Genomic DNA, 18,445 nt, shown 5'->3' on the forward strand with positions numbered 1-18,445 from the left:
ATTTCAGTTCATTCCTATAGTATAAGTCCCCATCAAAAACCAAAATAATTCTAACAACAGAAGGGGAATTTTTTTTTTTTAAGAATTAAAAGTTCAGTATTTTAGAGAAGAAAGGATCACTTAAAATGAAGAACAATCTGATGACTTAAATAAATTAAAAGCAAAAGTAGCACTTTTAATTATAACAAACTCCTACAAACTTGCCAAAGATTTGTCAAGGTTTGGCTTAAAAGAAGAGATATAGGAAAAAGAATTCTGGCTTCTAAGACTAATGATTAAAACAAATGCTCTCATACATAGTAATGAGAGGGTATACAAACGGGGCCTTTCGGGGGAGGGCAATGTGGCAAATAGCTATCAAAAGTTAAAATACACACGCCCCTTGACCCAGCAATGCCAATTCTAGGAGTCTATTCTAAAGAAATACTCACTTATGTCCAAAAGGATCTTCAATGCAGCATTGCCTGTAATAGTGAAAAATTGGAAACAACCTAAATGTCAATCAATAAGGGAGTGGTTAAATAAACTGAGGTACATCCACACTATGGAACACTATGCAGCCATCAATAACCAAAAGGTAGACTACATCTACAGACATGGAAAGAGTTCAGAGACACATTGATAAGTGAAAAATTCATAGAAAAATGAACATATTTATTTTTCCAGTGAATGGGTAAATATTTATGAACATACCCATGAATGTATGGAAAAAGAAATGGAGAGATGTTAAAATGTTTCTGTTGATAGTGTTTATGGGACATTTTCAGTTTCAATCCTAAGCGTTGGGAATCACCTACAGTTTACATAGAAAATATATTCCCATAATGCCTGTAATAGAGAAAAAATTTAAAAGATGACAAGGTTGTACAGTCCGAAAATTTAATGTTTGTGGACAACTATTGAGAAAAGACATCTCAGACATAGGAAGACAGGTATTTTTTTCTAAAGTTCTCTTTGAATAACTTCTGTTTAGCCAAACCAAGAGCTACACTTAGACCCAATTATTTCTAATAAAAATTAAAACTTGAAATAGGAGAAATTTTACCTTGCTTACTTTAGAATTTGTATCCTTTTCTGTTTTTTTCAAATTTTCTTTTTTGTCTGCTTTCTGCAAAGCTGCTGACTCTTCTTCCACTTCATCTTCTCCTTCCCCTCTTTTCTTATCAGCTTTCTGATCTCTGATCTCAGCCACTTTCGCTGTGGGTCTAGATATTCTTGGAGACCGCCTCAAAGTACGACCTACATTTGTTTTCTCTTCTTCCTTTTCTGTCTTCTCTTGCTTGGTTTCTGGTTCTAGAATCTGGGGAGGAGAATCTGGCTTCTTCTTCCGACTGGATATCCTAATTGTTAATTTGATGCCCTCTTTCTGCCTTTCAGAGGTTATCTCTGTGTTTTCTGAGGCAGTGGTTTCTTCCTCAGGAACCAACTTATATTTAAATTTGCTTTTTTGTATAGAACCCTTTGTCTCAGAAGGATCCTCAGTGGCAGAGGTCTGGGGATTGTCCAGATTATCCGTTTCTACCTTTGTGGATTCAGAATCCTTTTTTAGAATTTCTGGGTCTGTTTTTTCCAGGGAATGACCTTCAATGGAACTTGTGCTCTGACATTCTACCACTTCTTTTTCTGAGGCTAACTTCTCACAGTGGCCAGTCACGTTAGACAGTACAGAAGTTGCAGCTGCCTCAGGAGAGACTGGCTTTACTGATTCCAGAGTATACTTCGGAACCTCCTCTGGTATGGGACTCAGTCTTTGTGTGTCCTTATCAAGAAAAGTTTTTTTGGACTTCTCTAACTTTTCAAGACATTCTAGGCCTGGTAGGCGCTTATCCTTTTTACTTTTGGGAGACTTCTCGTCAACTTTCAGAGTACAAGATTCAGTGGCAGATAAAGCAGTTTTCAAAGAGAGATCCTTTACCATCTCAGAAGTCTCCAGAGAGATTTCCATTTCCGGAGGACCAGTTTCCTCTAACTGTCCTTTTTGATTCTGGGTCTCAATGACTGATACTGAATTGTCTGCATCCTTCCCTACAGGGACCACTTCCTTCTCAAGATCACCTGTTTTCATGTTCATTATGACAGAATTTAAGGATTCTGCTCCATTCCCCTCCATGATGACACTCCTGTCTTTAGAGGGGCTACAGCTATCTTCCTTTGTGTCATAAAACCTTGTCTCCATTTGTTCTGTCTTAAAATTTGGAGTTACCTTTTCATCACTAACTTCTCCATTTACCAGTTGTTTCCCTTCATGACCCAAAACAGTGATTGTGGAGATCCTTTTACAAGTCTCTTCCTCTTGTTTTATTTCATCTCTCAAAAACTCTTTTGTTGGAGTAACGGATTTACACAAAGGCCCTTTGATTGGACTGTCAAAATCATCACTCAGTTTAATTTCTCGTTTTTTTAGTGGTATCTTGGCCTGCTGGTCATTTTTAAGTTTCTCGGTTTCTTCAGTAGACTTCTCTGTGATTTCTTGAGAAGACCTAACATTGCCACCAAACTCTAGCCTCTCTGGTTCTAGCTTCTCCGTGCTACCTTTGATATCTTTTGGATCTGCTCTCAATTCCTTTACTTCGACTTTAGTGGGTTTGACATTTTCCTTGAAGGAATCACTTTCTTCTTTAATAATCCTTTTATCCTCACTTTCTGGCAAAGGCTTTTCTAGCTTGACTATGACGGGCAGTTTCACAAGTTCCTTTTCATCTTCTTTTTCTACTTTCACAGTAGCCTCTTCCAGAGCACTGGGTGTAGAGCAGATTTCTGAATTTACTGGCTGCTCTTCACTTTTCATCTTTTCATTTTCCTTCTGGTCCTCTACAAATCAGGAAAAGATTTACATAAATCTAAGCATTCAAGTTTATGAAATATAAAAAGCTAAAGATATTATATATTCCCATTTGAAATTTCGCTCTTAAAAGAGGTGGTCTGTCAATGGACATTTGACCAAAAACTAAAACAAAACAAAACACCCCTCAAATCTTAAAGTGAAGGAAATTACCAAACTCTGAAGCACAACTTGCAAATATTAAGAAACAGTTACTCAGGGGCACTTGGGTGGCTCAGTCGGTTGAGCATCCAGTTGATTATCCAGTTGATTTGGGCTCAGGTCATGATCTCAGTTTTGCGAGTTCAAGCCTCGCATTGGGTTCTGTGCTGACCTGGCTACACAGAGCCTCCTTACGATTCTCCCTCCCTCTCTGCCCATCCCATTTGTGCTCATCTCTCTCAAAATAAATAACTTAAAAAAAAAAGAAAAAAGAAAAAAGAAAAATAAGCGATTTTTCAGAAAGCTTCAGGTTTATGTTTTACACTTTTAGCTTCAGTGTGCTCAGTGGAATGAAAATGTTTTTACAATTCAAATAATTTATTCAAGCTCAAGTGATGGCTTAAAAATGGGAACTAAAAATACTACATAAAACATTTCCAAAAGACCAGATTTGTTTTAAAAACTGACAAATGTTCTTCCTTGCAAGTTACTGAGGACTTCGTTTCAGAGAGGTAACATGAGCATGGCAGTGGGAAAATGTTTGTTTTATGCTTTATACAGATTATAAAAGCAACACAATTCTGTACAGAAAATGAAACATATGCCCACAAAAAGAATAAAATGTCCACAATACTCATCCCTAGAGGCAATCACTTGATATTTTAAGTTACTTCATTCTAGTGTTGTGTCTTTTTGACGAAGTTGGGATCATGTTGCCCCATTTTTTCCATTGAAACATTAGCACTTTATGATATTTAATGCCTTTTAAAGAAATCAGACTTAATTATATAACACTCCTCAATGTGGTTACATTACAATTTACATTAGTGAACATTTCAGAAAATAATGTGTTATAATCTATATATATTTATCATCAATTCCTCTTTTTACCTTAATTGGCTATGTATTTCCAACTTTTTTGGAGTACCTAATAGTGCAAAAACCGTATTTGGTAAATAGCAGAACCTCTGAATGGGATTACAGAGATTGCATACATAGTGAAAACCAGTGCTCAGAGAATCTGAGCAGAGTGTTTTCAGAGAATTCATTAAGTACTAATTTTACCTACACTTCCTATTATTTCACCCTATCCTTACAATTAAAGAAACCTCAGCTCTAAATGAAGTTTTAGCAAAGTAGCAATTTTTTTCTAAAGTTCAATTACTTATTTTTGAGAGAGAGCAAGCAAGGGAGGAACACAGAGAGAGGAAGAGAATCCCAAGCAGTCTCCACACTCAGTGCGGAATCCAACGCGGGGCTCGAGTGGGGCTTGATTTCATGAACCGTGAGATCGTGAACTGAGCCGCGTCAAGAGTCAGATGCTTAACTGACTGAGCTGCCCAGGCGCCCCAGAAAAGTAGTAATTTTTACAGACAATTATTTACACATTATGCCAAATTGATAAACCAGTATTACAATGTATTTCATAGGTATAAAATAAATAGAAGTGAGATGAAGACATGTTTTTTTAATAAGAGAATGCAGTATCTTTAAAAGAGTAAATATTTTAATTATAAACCACTATTTCTTTTATTTCATTCATGTTGCAGACAAACCATTCAAGAACCACCAAGAACCATTCAGAACCTGAGAACAGAGTATCAGCATTGCTCTTCCCTTTTTACATGGTCATTGACTTAATGTATGCATGCCACTAAGGAAATTAAAGACATGATAGTAATGATCTAATTTGTGTGTCTTCTTCTTCCCACTAATGAAGTAGCCTGAGTAAATTCCTGATCGTTGAGACTGGGCAGCATATCAGGAAATCTAATTAAATGAACATCTTAGTTAACAATTAAAATATTGATTATAATTTTAAAAAATAACTTCAACTTGGAGCACCTAGGTAGCTCAATCAGTTGAATGTCCGACTTCTGCTAAGGTCATGCTCTTGTGGTTCGTGGGTTCAAGCCCCACATCAGGCTTGCTACTGTCACTGCAGAGCCCGCTTCAGGTCATCTGTCCCCTCCCGCTGCCCCTCCCCAGATTGTGCTCTCTTTCTCTCAAAAATGAATATTAAAAAAAAAAATCTTAAAAAATAAACTTCAATTTAACACTAAGGGTTTATTAAACACAAATTAATATTCTTCCCTATGTTTTCGTTCAGAAAACAACTCAGGGCTTCACTGTGGCTCTGACACAAGTTAAAAGGACACTGTATTTTTACTTGGGGATGGTGAAGTAGAAAGATCTCGAGATCTCCATTATATGATGTGATTCCAGACTGGTAACAACATGGCAAAAGAGACTGAGGGAATAACACTGGGTTCAAGGCTCCTAGGTTCATGAGTCCTAATTCACCTAGTGGTAAATTCTGTGTATGTCTCAAAACAAACTCTGATCTTCATTTCTTCATTTATAAATAAATCAGCTGAAAAATTATACTTCACTAGCTTATATTTCTCCTAATCCAAAAATGTTAAATTCTTGGTATTTTTGTATTTGGCTCAGTTCTTTTCAGACATGAAAACAATGATTACTCTAGCTCCCCTAGATCACATGGACGTGTCCCTAAAGCCACAGAGAAAACAGAACCAGGACAGAAAATGGACCTTCAAGCACAATCGTAACTGGTAAAAAGGTCATTCAGTTATATAAGCATTTTCCCAAAGTTTTCGCAAAAAGAAACTACAAAAGAGATGCAAATGAATTTCAGAGACAAAATTTAAACAAACAAAACTTAGGGAAAAACTCACTTAAAAATCACAATACAGTAGGCAACACTGTTTGGCAAATGAGGTTTTCAAGAGAATTTTTATCTACTACAGGTTTTTAAATTGATTCATTCATTTACTCAACAAATATTTACTGATCAGCTATTGTGTGTTTTCCCAACCATCCCAACCACAATCACTATGGAACAGAACATTGGATGTTCTATAAAAGTTAACTATAAAAAACATTACTACATATTTACCCCTTCTTCTTCTGTTTTTTTTTTTTAATGTTTTATTTATTTCTGAGAGAGAAAGTGAGAGAGAGAGAGAGAGAGAGAGAGAGAGAGAGAGAGAACGAACGTGACCAGGGGAGGGGCAGAGAGAGGGAGATACAGAATCTGAAACAGGCTCCAGGTTCTGAGCTGGCTGTCAGCATAGAGGCTCGAAACCATGAACTGCAAGATCATGACCTAAGCCAAAGTCAGACACTTAACTGACTGAGCCACCCAGGCACCCCCCGACATACCCCTTCTATTGAGCTTCACTTTATTGTGCTTTTGCAGACACTGCATTTTCTTCAAATTGAAGGTTTGCAGCAACCTTGCACTGAGCAAGTCTATTGGTGCCAGTTTTTTAAAAGCATTTGCTCACTTCATGTCTCTGTCACATTTTGATAATTCTCACAATATTTCATCATTATTTTTTTATAGTGATATGTGATCAATGATCATTTGATGTTACCACTGTAATTGCTTTGGGGCTCCATGAATCACACCCATTTAAGATGGCAAACTTAACTGGTGTGTGTGTGTGTGTGTTCTGACTACTCTACCAAATGGCCATTCCCTCCCCTCTCTCTCTCTTTGGACCATCCCATTTCCTGAGACAAACCAATACTGAAATTAGGCCCACTAATAACCCTACAATAGTCTTTAAGTGTTCCAGTGAAAGGAAGAGTCACACATATCTCAAGTTAAATCAAAAGCGAGAAATGATTAAGCTTAGTGAGTAAGGCATGTCAAAAGCCAAGACAGGTCAACAATGAGGCCTCTTACACCAAAGAGTGGGTCAACTTGTAAATACAAAGGAAAAGTCCTTGAAAGAAACTAGAAATGCCACTCCAAAGAACACACAAATGATAAAAAAGGAAAACAGCCTATTGCTGATATGGAGAAAGTTTTAATGGTCTGGACAGAAGATCAAACCAGCCACAATATTCCCTTAATCTAAAGTCTAACCACAGCAAGGCCCTACCTCTCCTCAATTCCATGAAGGCTGAGAGGTGAGGAAGCTACAGAGGATTTTGGAGAGGCTGGTTTATGAGGTTTAAGGAAAGAAGCCATGGAGACAGAACATAAAGATGCAAGGTGAAGCAGCAAGTGCTGATGCAGAAGCTGTAGCGAGTTATCCAGAAGACACAGCTAAGACAATTCATAAAGGTGGCTACAACAAACAACAGATTTTCATTGCAGATAAAATAAGTCTTAATGGAAGAAGGTGCCATGTAATAGCTGGAAAGAAGTCAATGCCAGGCTTCAAAGTTTCCAAGGACAGGATGACTCTCTTGTTAGGGGCTAATACAACTGGTGACTTTAAGTTGCTCATTTATCATTGTGAGAATCAGAGGGCCCTTAAATATTACGATAAATCCACTAATCCTGTGCTCTATGAATGGAACAACAAGGCCTGGGTGAGAGCACATGGTTTTGCAACGTAGTTTCCTAAATACTTTAAGACCAGTATTGAGGCCAACTGCTCAGAAAATAATTATTCCTTTCAAAATATTACTGCTCGGTAACAACGCACCTGGTCACCCAAGAGTGCTGATGGGGATGTACAACAGGATGGATGCTGTTTTCATGCCTGCTAACACATCCATTCTGCAGCCCAGGGATCAAGCAGTCATTTCTACCATCAAGTCTTATTATTTAAGAAATATATTTCATAAAGCTATAGTAGCCATAGATACTGATTAAAGAAAACTGTAAACCTTCTGGAAAGGATTCACCATTCTAAATGTCATGAAAAACATTCGTGACTCATGGGAAGAGGTCAAAATGTCAACATAAAGAGAAGTGTGAAAGAAGTTGATTTCAGCCCTCATGAGTTACTTTGAGGGGTTTAAGACTTCTGTGGAAAAGTAACTGCACACGTGGTAGGAAGAGCGAGAGAAACTAGAAGGACAAGTAGAACCTGAAGATGGGACTGAACTGCTACAATCTCATGCTAAAACTTGAACAGACGAGGAGTGACTTCTCATGGATGAGCAAAGAAAGTCGTTGCTTGAGATGGAAATCTACTCTTGGTGAAGATGCTGTGAAGGTTGTTGAAATGACACAAAGGATTCAGAATATTATATAAACAAAGCTGATAAAGCAGTAGCAGGGCTTGGGAAGACTGATTTCAATTTTGAAAAAAACTTTACTTTGGGTAAAATGCTACCAAACATCATCACATACTACAGAGAAATTGTTCATGATAGGAAGAGTCAATTAATTTGACAAACTTTATTCTTGTCTTATCCAAGAAACTGTCACAGCCATCCCAGCCTTCAGCAACCACTACCCTGATGAGTCAACAGCCATCAACATCAAGCCAAGACCCTTCACCAGCACAAAGAGAACAACTCACTGAAAGCTCAGATGGTGGTTAGCATTTCTTAGCAATAAAGTATTTCTGAATTAAGGTATGTACATTGTTTTTATTGATATAATGCTATTGAACACTTAATAGACTACAGTATAGTGTAAACATAATTTTTATATGCACTGAGAAACCAAAAAATTCCTTTGATTTATTTTATTATGATATTTGCTTTGCTGGGGTGATCTGCAACCAAACCTGCAATATCACAGGTATGCTTTCTCTGTTTCCTCTTCTTTCTTACTAACAAAGCTGTGTTTTCGTTCAATAAGGAACTTGCCTCCTCAGATACTTATAGCTAGGAAACATGATCCAGTTCTGACCAAAGAGATGCATAAGGAAGTCTACTGGGTGAGACTTACAGGGTTCAGCTGAACTATGCCTTCTGCCCTTTCTCCTATCCTCTATGGAGAGGGAGCAGTCAAAGCCACATGCTAAGGATGGCACACTAGGAAGGGTATTTGGGCTTAACAAGACCTGGACTACTGACTACCTGCCTTTTTATTGTAAGAAAAAAATCCCAACTGTTTGAACAAACATGTAGTCAAATATAATCATGTCTGATACATTTTCCTTCCTCTTTTGCTTTCTATTCCCTTTCCTTTTCCATACTCACCAAAAATTATCCATATTCACCTAATATATATTGGGCTTGTCATCTGCTGGGTGATAAAGGGGTAACTAATCCCTGATGAGGCTTAATTTCTTTATAATCCTCCTCTTCTAAGCCAAGACTTGAGAAATGTTTAAATAGCATAGTAGTTTCAGAGTCTGTTCAAATCCTTTACACGTATGGTAAGTTAATACAAACACTTTACTGAGCAAGCTAGAAATATCCACTCTACAGCTTCAACAAATACACTCTATAATAGAATAACTCTGCTTATAGAAAGTATACTTTACAGACATTATACAGAAAAATAAACATGAGTATTTGTTGTAGCACTGCTATAAAGTTGCAAAATTTGAAATAACCTAAAATTCCTTTAAATAAGAGAATGAATGACCCCTATATAGCAAATAATAGAAAAGAAACAGGGATGACTGAATGGCACAGACGGTTAAGCATCCAACTTCAGCTCAGGTCACAATCTCATGGTTTGTGATAGTGCAGAGCCCGGGTGGAATTTTCTCTCTCTCAAAATAAATAAATTTAAAAAAAAAAAAAGAAAAAGAAAAGAAATAGCAAGCTGCAAAAGGACAGGTAATATGATACCATTCGCAGAAGTTATAAAATGCACAACATGATGCTATATATTGATATGTTACATACTTATGTACCAAAATCATAAATGTATATGTATGAATGATTTACAGCACTGTGGCCATGCCTAGAAAAGGAGGGAGAAGGAATGGAATATGAAGGGAGATATTGTTTCCATAACGTTTTTAATCAAAACAAATCTGAGCAGTATCTAAGTTTCATACAATGCTCTGTTTATGTGAACTATTTCATTAAGAATTGGGGCGCCTGGGTGGCTCAGTAGGTTAAGCATCCAGCTTCAGCTCAGGTCATGATTTCATGGTTCATGAGTAGCTACTGGGGTTACAGAAAGGAACAAGGTGGGTATTACAATAAATTCATGGTCACCTGCTATCCCTGAGACATGGACTCTGCCTAGTAATCTTCCTACTTCTCTAGCAATAACTATTTCAGTGTTCTTCATTATCCTCAAACTTGCAATCTCTCTGCTATGTCTACATTTTCAGATGATTCTGTCCTTCATTTCATAGAGAAAACAGAAGCCATGAGGTAGAAGCTCCTTCTTATCACCAGACTTGTAAACCGAGTCCTGTTAAAACAGAGACGGTATTTTAAGCTAAGGCCAATCCTTCCCCCTATGTTTTGGATCTCATCTTGTCCAGTCTACTCATAAACGGTTTTAAACAATGTCATCATCAAACTTCTTTTAATGAGATCTCAGTGGCTGTCTTATGCCAAATAGATGAAAGAAGATCAAAGACAGAAATAAGAATAGTTGGGGGATTTTTCAAGAGAGTTCATGATGAAAGCTCTTCAAGGACATCTCATTTTATTCAGATTAAAACCAACATTCTCAATAAACCGCAAGGCCCTATACATCCTCCACACCTCTCCCCAACCTCCCATAGCCTGACCCCCCCTAACCTCACTTTCTCCTGTATTACAATACCCCTCACTCATTCTGCTTCAGCTCTATTACTCACCTTGCTATAAAACAGGAGCCAGCAAATTTATTCTGTAAAGGGTCAGATAGTAAATATTTTAGTCTGTGTAGCAACTACTCAACTCTACCTTTGTAGTATGAAGCAACTACGGATAGTAAGATACTGAAAGAATAAATATATTCTAATTAACCAAAGATTAGCAGGCCACATTTGGCCTGCAGTCCCTGTCTGCCAATCCCTACTCTAACATATTATGTATGTTAGACCCACTTCAGCATCTTGCATTTGTTTCTGTCTGCTTAAAAAACCCTTTCCTTGAGTATCTGCATGGCTTACTCTTCCAGACCCTTTAGTTTTTATACTCAAGTGTCACATTTTCAGTGAGTCTTTTTCTAGGCTCCCAATCTAAAGCTACACCCTCTCTCTTCCTCCAAATTATTTTCCTTCCATAGCTCCTTATCAATATCATCTAACACACTATGTATTTATTAATCTTATTGTCTACCTCCCCATACTATGTAAATGTGAAGGTTAAAAGTCAATTGATTTTGTTGACAAATTTATTCCCAGTACCAAGAATAATGCATGATACACACCATGTACTCAATAAATATATGTTGACTGGAATGACTGAATGAAGTATTACAGGTAAAATATCAATCATGCCTATAAGAGGAATATATTTTCGCAACTGAAGTATTTTGTTTGGCAAAGCTTTTCACCATTTTTAAGATGTGTGAAGACTTTACAGTTTCCAAAAGGGGCTCAAAATAATGCATTTATCTTTTGATATCATCAATATGTACCTAATGGACAAATAATAGGAGCTGCCTGCACCAAAATATCAGCAATACCATTTTACTACATGCTAAAGGGATATGAATTGGTGCCAATTCTTTTATAAAAATTACACATGGTAGGAATCTGTGAAATGCCTTTTTATGATTAAGTATAGCAAAATAAAGAAAGCCACACAAAACAAAAGCCCAGATTAAATTATTAGAAGGCAAACAGGAAGAAGAACCTTGCCACTACTCTCCAAGCCCTATACATGCCTTTTCTCAAGAATTCCCTCTCCCTACCAAGAATAACCATTAACCTGACTTTTATATTAATCATTTCCTTATTTTAGTTTTACCTATGTATTATTTTCTTTTTCAGGTCTCTTTAATCTCCTCTTGTCCCCTCCATCCTTTATTTTTCTTGCAATTTATTTGTTCAAGTCACTGAATCATGTGTCCTATAACTTCTGGATTGTGCTGACTGCACTCCCATGCTCCTCTGTCCTTTTTGTCCCTTAAATTGTCATTCTGATCTATAGCCTTCATCAGATTCAAGTTCAATTTCTATGGCAAAACTACTTCACTGATAATATATTCTTTATCAAACAGCATTAGTGTCTGATTTTTTTTTCTTTTTGTGAGGTTGCTAGATACTGATGCTCCCTAAAACCTTTATCAGGAATTGCAAAATGAGGATATTCCCATTCTATCATTCCTCCATCAATAACTTGTTGGAATAAATACTATAAACTTTAGTAACTTACTATTTTGCTATACAGTGGTACAGTTCATATAGAAAAGGCAGGATGAATGATTCTCTTCACTTAACGATTTTCAAAATAATAACTTGGTCCCCATTGACATTCTCCAAAGGTAACCAATTTTTCTTTTAGTGTCCTAATGAAAACATGGATTTAAGACATATTCAATTATATTTTAATCCATTATAGGTATTATTCTTGATGCTTAAATTGTCGTCTTTGTCAGTGAAAACCTCTGTAAGTTGGTTCCTGAGTCTTTTTGACAGGACTCTGATAACATTCATACTACCTAGAATGACAAGATATTTCTCAGCTCAGAATTGGTGGGAAACTATTTTTCACAACCACAACCCGGGTGTTAAGGTTGCTCACTACTGTTGGGTTGACCACTGTTTCTAAGTCTGTCCAACTACAAAAGACATGCATATATTTTTTTAATAAAAATAACTCATGAGTTAATAAACTAGAACTTAAATAAAAATTTAAGGGGCACCTGGGTGGCTCAGCTGGTTAAGCGTCCACCTGTTGGTATCAGCTCAGGTCATGATCTCATGGTTGTGAGATAGAGCCTCGAATTGGGCTCTGCACTAACAGTGTGGAGTCAGCTTGGGATTCCCTGTCTCCCCCTCTCTTAAAGTAAACAAACAAACAAATATGTGGGGGGGAAACACCTCATGAATTCATAATGCTACTTCAGTGTTTCCTTAATCTCTTCTATCTTACATCTTCTTTCTCCTGCTCCATGCCCTCCACCAGAGAATCTCAGTTTTAAAGGATACCATGGATGATTTAATTAAAACAATACTGATTTTTCTTCTCATGTTATATATAAAACAGTCTCAGAATAACAATGTTGACATCATCATCAAAGTGATTTATTAAAAAGTTAAGTGTACTCTTCCCATTCTTTCTCCATTTGTTGTCATATTATAGGTTCATTGTCGAAACACATAGTCATTATAGATGACACATTCTTTCTCATTTCTGCCATTTATATTTAGTTACATGTAACTACAAACTTAATGCTCACCCAAAAATCTTTTTAAAATCTTTATTTTCAAATAATTTTAGACCTACAGATGTTACCAAAATAGTTCAAGTACACTTTTACCCTGTTGTTCCTAAAGTTAAGAGCTTACATATTCCACAATATAATTATCAAAACTAGGAAATTAACATCAGTAAAATGCTATTAATTAAACAGATTTTATTTAAATTTTGCCAGTTTTCCTCCCAGTACCTTTTCTGTTTACGGTTTCAGGTCTCATTTTGTTCTTCTGTTCTTGCCTCCTTCATACTTTCCCTGTTTCTTCTGACTTCGACACAGTTATTTTATGGAATAACTCTTACTTTGGGCTTTTAATTTTTTTTTTTAATTTTTTGAACATTTATTTATTATTGAGAAACAGAGAGAGACAGAGCATGAGCAGGGAAGGGGCAGAGAGAAGGGGAGACACAGAATCCAAAGGAGGCTCCAGGCTCTGAGCTGTCAGCACAGACGTGGGGCTCGAACCCACAACCTGCGAGATCATGACCTAAGCTGACGTTGGACACTTAACCAACTAAGCCACCCAGGCGCCCCTAGGCTTTTAATTTTTAAAAACTTTTTTTTAATGTTTATTTTTGAGAGAGAGACAGAGTACAAGTGGGGAAGGGGCACAGAGAGACGGAGGCAGAATCTGAAGCAGGCTCTAGGCTCTGAGTTGTCAGCACAGGGCCCAATGTGTGGCCTGAAGCCATGAGCCCTGAGATCACGACCTGAGCAGAAGTCAGACACTCAATCGGCTGAGCCACCCAGGAGCCCCTATGTGGGCTTTTAAATGTTTTCTCAAGATTACATTGAAATTATACACTTTTGACAAAAATTCCGCAAGAGATGCTGTACACCAGAGAATACATGTTAATACTTCGATCATTTGCTTAAGGTCCTGTTGGCTGGTTATACTACTGTAAAGTTACCATTTTTCTTTTACTAACAGGAAAAAATCTTGGGAAGATACCTTGAAATTATGCTATTACTCCATTTCTCCACAAAGTATAAACCACTGATTTTAGCATTTGTGAGAGATTTTGCCTACAACAATTACTGTAGTGTTTCCATACTGGTAATTTTTTATTTCTCTGATTTCTCCTACATTAATTAATATTTATCTGCAGGGAAAAGCTGTCCCTTCACCTCTATTTATTTATATAGTCATGTATTTATATAAGTAGAAACTTATGGACATTTATTTAAATCTAAGGTTTAAATCTACCAATCAGTACATAAATTTGTAGCTGAAAAAGTTTCTGCTTTCACCACTGGGCACTCTTTCTGGTTGGCACCTGTGTCCTACTGATATGCCTAGTGGCTTTTCTGAGCACGTCCTTAGTTTCTGGCACTCTAAGATGCCCCAAGCTCATTTTGTATTTTCTCCGCCCATCACCGGAATCAGTCAGAGGAGCACTGGTTCCTTTTATTGGAGAATGGTATCTTGAAATAAAAATTTAGAGGCTAAAAGTGCTCACTGCTACTGGGGAATCAATGTTCTTGGATTCCTCTTATAAACAGAAGGAGGAAACAGCCATGTAAATATTAAGCCATACAAATGAACACGTTTATATGTTTTTTGACAGCATACAGCACTGATATTTTGATAGTCATTCTGGCTATCTGAAGCTCATTTGCTTGAAGATTTCTATAAAAAGGTTCATGGGAAAGAGACCTTAGATTTTGGTATGTTTATCTGCAGTCTTTATTTGAAAGCTACTCTGGCTGGACGTGAAGTCCCTGGGGCACATTTCTGTTGCCTCACATGTTATGGCATTTTCTTCTATCATAAAGCATTGCTTTCAAACAAGAGTGATGGCAGTCTGATTTTCTTCTCCCCGTAAGTCATGTGGTCTTTTTGTCTGGATAACCGAAGTCTTTCTTTCTTCAAATCCCAATAATTTTACTGGAATGTCTTGAACCTGGGTGTTCTGGGTTGATTTTCCAAGGTATGCAGTGTCAATTCAATATACAGCCTAACAACTTTGTTTTAGGAGGTTTTGTGAAGCATAGACTTTAGTATTTTTGTCTGTTTCCTTGCTCTGGTTTTGGCTTTCTTGTGGATGCTTGTTGATTTTCTTTCCTATCTTCAAATCCTTATTTCTTTCTGTCAAATCTTTATCTCTTTCTTCATTTCTTTTTAATTTTTTTAATGTTTATTTTTGAGAGACAGAGTGGGAACAGGAGAGGAGCAGAAAAAGAGAGAGAGAGAGAGAGAGAGAGAGAGAGAGAGAATCCGAAGCAGGCTCCAGGCTCTAAGCTGTCAGCACAGAGCCTGACATGAGGTCGAATTCATGAACCTGAGCCAAAGTTGGATGATTAACTGATTGAGCCACCCAGACGCCCTTCTTCTTTTCTTTTTGATTAAAAAAAAAAAAAAAAATATATATATATATATATAGTTTTCCATTTGCTATTTCATAAAGGTACTAGTATCTTGTGTTTGTTCACTCTGATGTTTCTTCTACATTTTGAAAAATCTTGACTCTTCTGAGTTCTACCATGTATGAAGTTATAGTTTTCATATTTTGTGGGAAAGTCTTTAGGATAAGCTTTCATTCTCTGTAGTGAGGGTACTCTGCTTCCTATTCTCTTTTGTTCTCATAATCCTATGGGATTTATTTTGATCCTTTTTAGTTGCTTATTTTTATGTCAAATAGATAGCTCTAATTTCATAGCTCTAGTGCTTCCCATTTGTTACTTTTTGAGATATTCAAATCTAAAGTGATTTATTTAATGAGATCACCATACTCTAGTCCTCTCTCATACTTTTATTTGAAGCTTCTTTTTACATGTCTATAATATCCCTGTCCTACTTAATTTCAATTCTATTTTGAGTAGTTTGGAGAAAGCCCAGTGTAGAGTTTATTCTGGAAGTGAGTTTTGGCTGGAAAAATTTGGGAATTCCCAAGGCCCACAGTACCCCAGCTCTTTTAAGAGCTTAGTTTCAGATACCATTATTTTTAATTTTTGCCATAGCTATCTTTCTTTAATGAAGGTATCTATAGTGACTCAAAAACCATACCACTGCCATTTTCCTAAAATCAAGAATGACAACTTCAATTTTTCCTTTCTAATTCAAGTCACACCAAATGTAGGATAAATAATTTCAATAGTAAGTTAATCTAACCATGAAATTTCTTATGCTTTTCTCCTCCCTTCCCTCCCTCCCTCCTTCCCTCTTCAATAAGCACAAATTGCTCACATAAGAAGCAACACGGTCTGTGGCCTATTGTTCCCGGCATAAAAATAAAAGAAATGTGAACTTCAATGTATTTTGTCTTTTATCTTGACAATTTAAGTCAGGCCTGATGTAAAGAATGAATGATGGTGATGATAAAAATAGTGTATTTTCTTTTATAAAGGGAACTATTTAAGCTACTGAAACAAGGTGACAATAACATTTGTATTTATCCGGTCTCTGTACTTTTTTGGAGTGAACAATAGTGATATCGGTAATATAAATACTGGATTATTTTGTGCCCAGTACAAGGACATTTTGACATCCATCCATAATCTCTAGATTAAACACCCATATCATACCAAAATATCATTGTAGCTGTAGCAATTAGTAGCCACCCCTTCTATTGAAGGGGTTACAAACTCTAATGGCCACAGGGGCCAGACAGGAAACATAAATGAATAGAGTGGGCTGAAGTTAAGAAAAACAGAATGTTAGAAACAAATTCTGTTCTTACAGAACACAATACAAATAAGTATAATGCTGGTGATTATGCTTTAAATTTTAAAAACCTACTTAATTTTTATATTTTGTTTCATAATTCATTATTCCTTTAATTTGCAATCAGAAACTGGATCATTTTTTTCAGGAGGGGGATGGTCATTATGACAATGTAGGGATCTAGTATTTAGCACTGTTATATGCAAAACAGAATTTAGCCTGGAATCATTTAATAGGGAATTTACAACTATATACTTTATGCCAGTAAACAGCTGTTGATGAATGGCAAGTAATGGCAACACTGATGCAATTTTGTCTACAGGGCATCTACTCTCAGAATATTCACATAATTTTTGAAATTGAATGCGTCCTTATTTAGTTTTCAGTACTATACTAGTAAACCAGTTTATCCTGTAGCTCCTCATTGTGCTCTACTGATACTACTTTAGAAAGGTAAACTAAACAATATTAATTTTCTTTAAGTCTGAAGTTGGAGAACCTATTTCAGAATTCAGGCCATTCATATTCATCTCTGGATAGCAACTGCAGTATTAGGAAAGTGGGCCTTATCTACTACATTTCCTATTGAACCAAATTAATGAAAAAACACATGAATCAACTTATTAGTGTATCCCAAGTGTTTCAACTGTATTGCCAACCTGAATCTTTGAGAAGATATTAGTTGATAAGGTATGGATTTTTTTTAAACCTGAACGGTATGAAAAAATTCTGACTCCTGCCCACTCCCCAAAAAGTTTTCTTAGCACTACATCATGCCTAAGCCATTTTATGGGGCCACAGGTTAAGAAAAGCTTTTCATCTAAGAATTTGACTGTTGGTTAAGTTCTGCCTCCTTTGTTGACTAAAAAAAATGGAATGTCAACCAGACCATTGCTAGGCAACAGTGCATGTTATCAATGACCTCTAACTGATAAAATACATCTAAACAAAGAAAGTAATATAAACATGTGATGGGGATGTCATACTTGGGCCACTCCTGAATGTAGTGACTCTTATCTACTTGGGCATGAGGACCACAGAATATAGCCTACAGAATTTATTATAACAGATACTGTCCTCTAAGGAACATGAGGCTTTTTTTTTTTTTTTAATGTTTTTATTTATTTCTAGGAGAGAGAGAGAGAGAGACAGCGTGAGCAGGGGAGGGTCAGAGAGAGAGGGAATCACAGACTCTGAAACAGGCTCCAGGCTCTGAGCTGGCAGTCAGCACAGAGCCCGACGCGGGGCTCGAACCCACGAACCGCGAGATCATGACCCAAGCGAAAGTCGGACGCTTAACCGACTAAGCCACCCAGGCGCCCCGGAACATGAGGCTTTTAAGACAAAGCAGTCCCCACACCTATTCAGTGTGAATCCCCTATCCTTGGGCTGAAATTGTCAGCTGGAAGAAGAGCATTCTTGGATTCCTGAATGGTCATATAAGCTGCAACACAGACTGCAGCAAAGCGTAAACCTGTTGGCAACTTCTGTCTTACATTGATCTTCATGGACTAATGCTAACTGTGATCTGTAGTAGTCTTGTGGGTCCAAATGTTTAGCTGAACTGAAGAAGACTCCTGGTGGGCACTGCAGATTATCAAACCTCATAGTAGAGAAAACTATTGCATTCTGTACATTTATCAGGCAAAAAATTAATTCAGCTATAAGTCAGGCTTTAAGAGCTTATTCAGTTTAAATGGTTAATTACCATGACTGTGACATGTTTCACTTTAAATTTTTTATACAAAGAAACACT

General features: G+C 36.8%; 1 protein-coding gene across 2 annotated transcripts in view; it reads right to left on the reverse strand.

Moving 5' to 3' along the window:
* RSF1 (remodeling and spacing factor 1) overlaps window positions 1-18,445 on the reverse strand; it is a 159,425-nt gene that overhangs the window by 42,387 nt on the left and 98,593 nt on the right. The window contains exon 6 of one of the 2 annotated variants that reach the window (XM_039228712.1): window positions 1,055-2,811. In XM_039228712.1, the coding sequence (XP_039084643.1) occupies window positions 1,055-2,811 (1,757 nt within the window). Of the gene's footprint in view, window positions 1-1,045; window positions 2,812-18,445 lie in introns of both variants that reach the window. The other variant, XM_039228711.1, reaches the window with a different exon arrangement.

This window comes from Hyaena hyaena, unplaced genomic scaffold (assembly GCF_003009895.1).
Source record: "Hyaena hyaena isolate Hyena2069 unplaced genomic scaffold, ASM300989v1 scaffold_34, whole genome shotgun sequence".
Classification (NCBI taxonomy): Eukaryota; Metazoa; Chordata; class Mammalia; order Carnivora; family Hyaenidae; genus Hyaena; species Hyaena hyaena.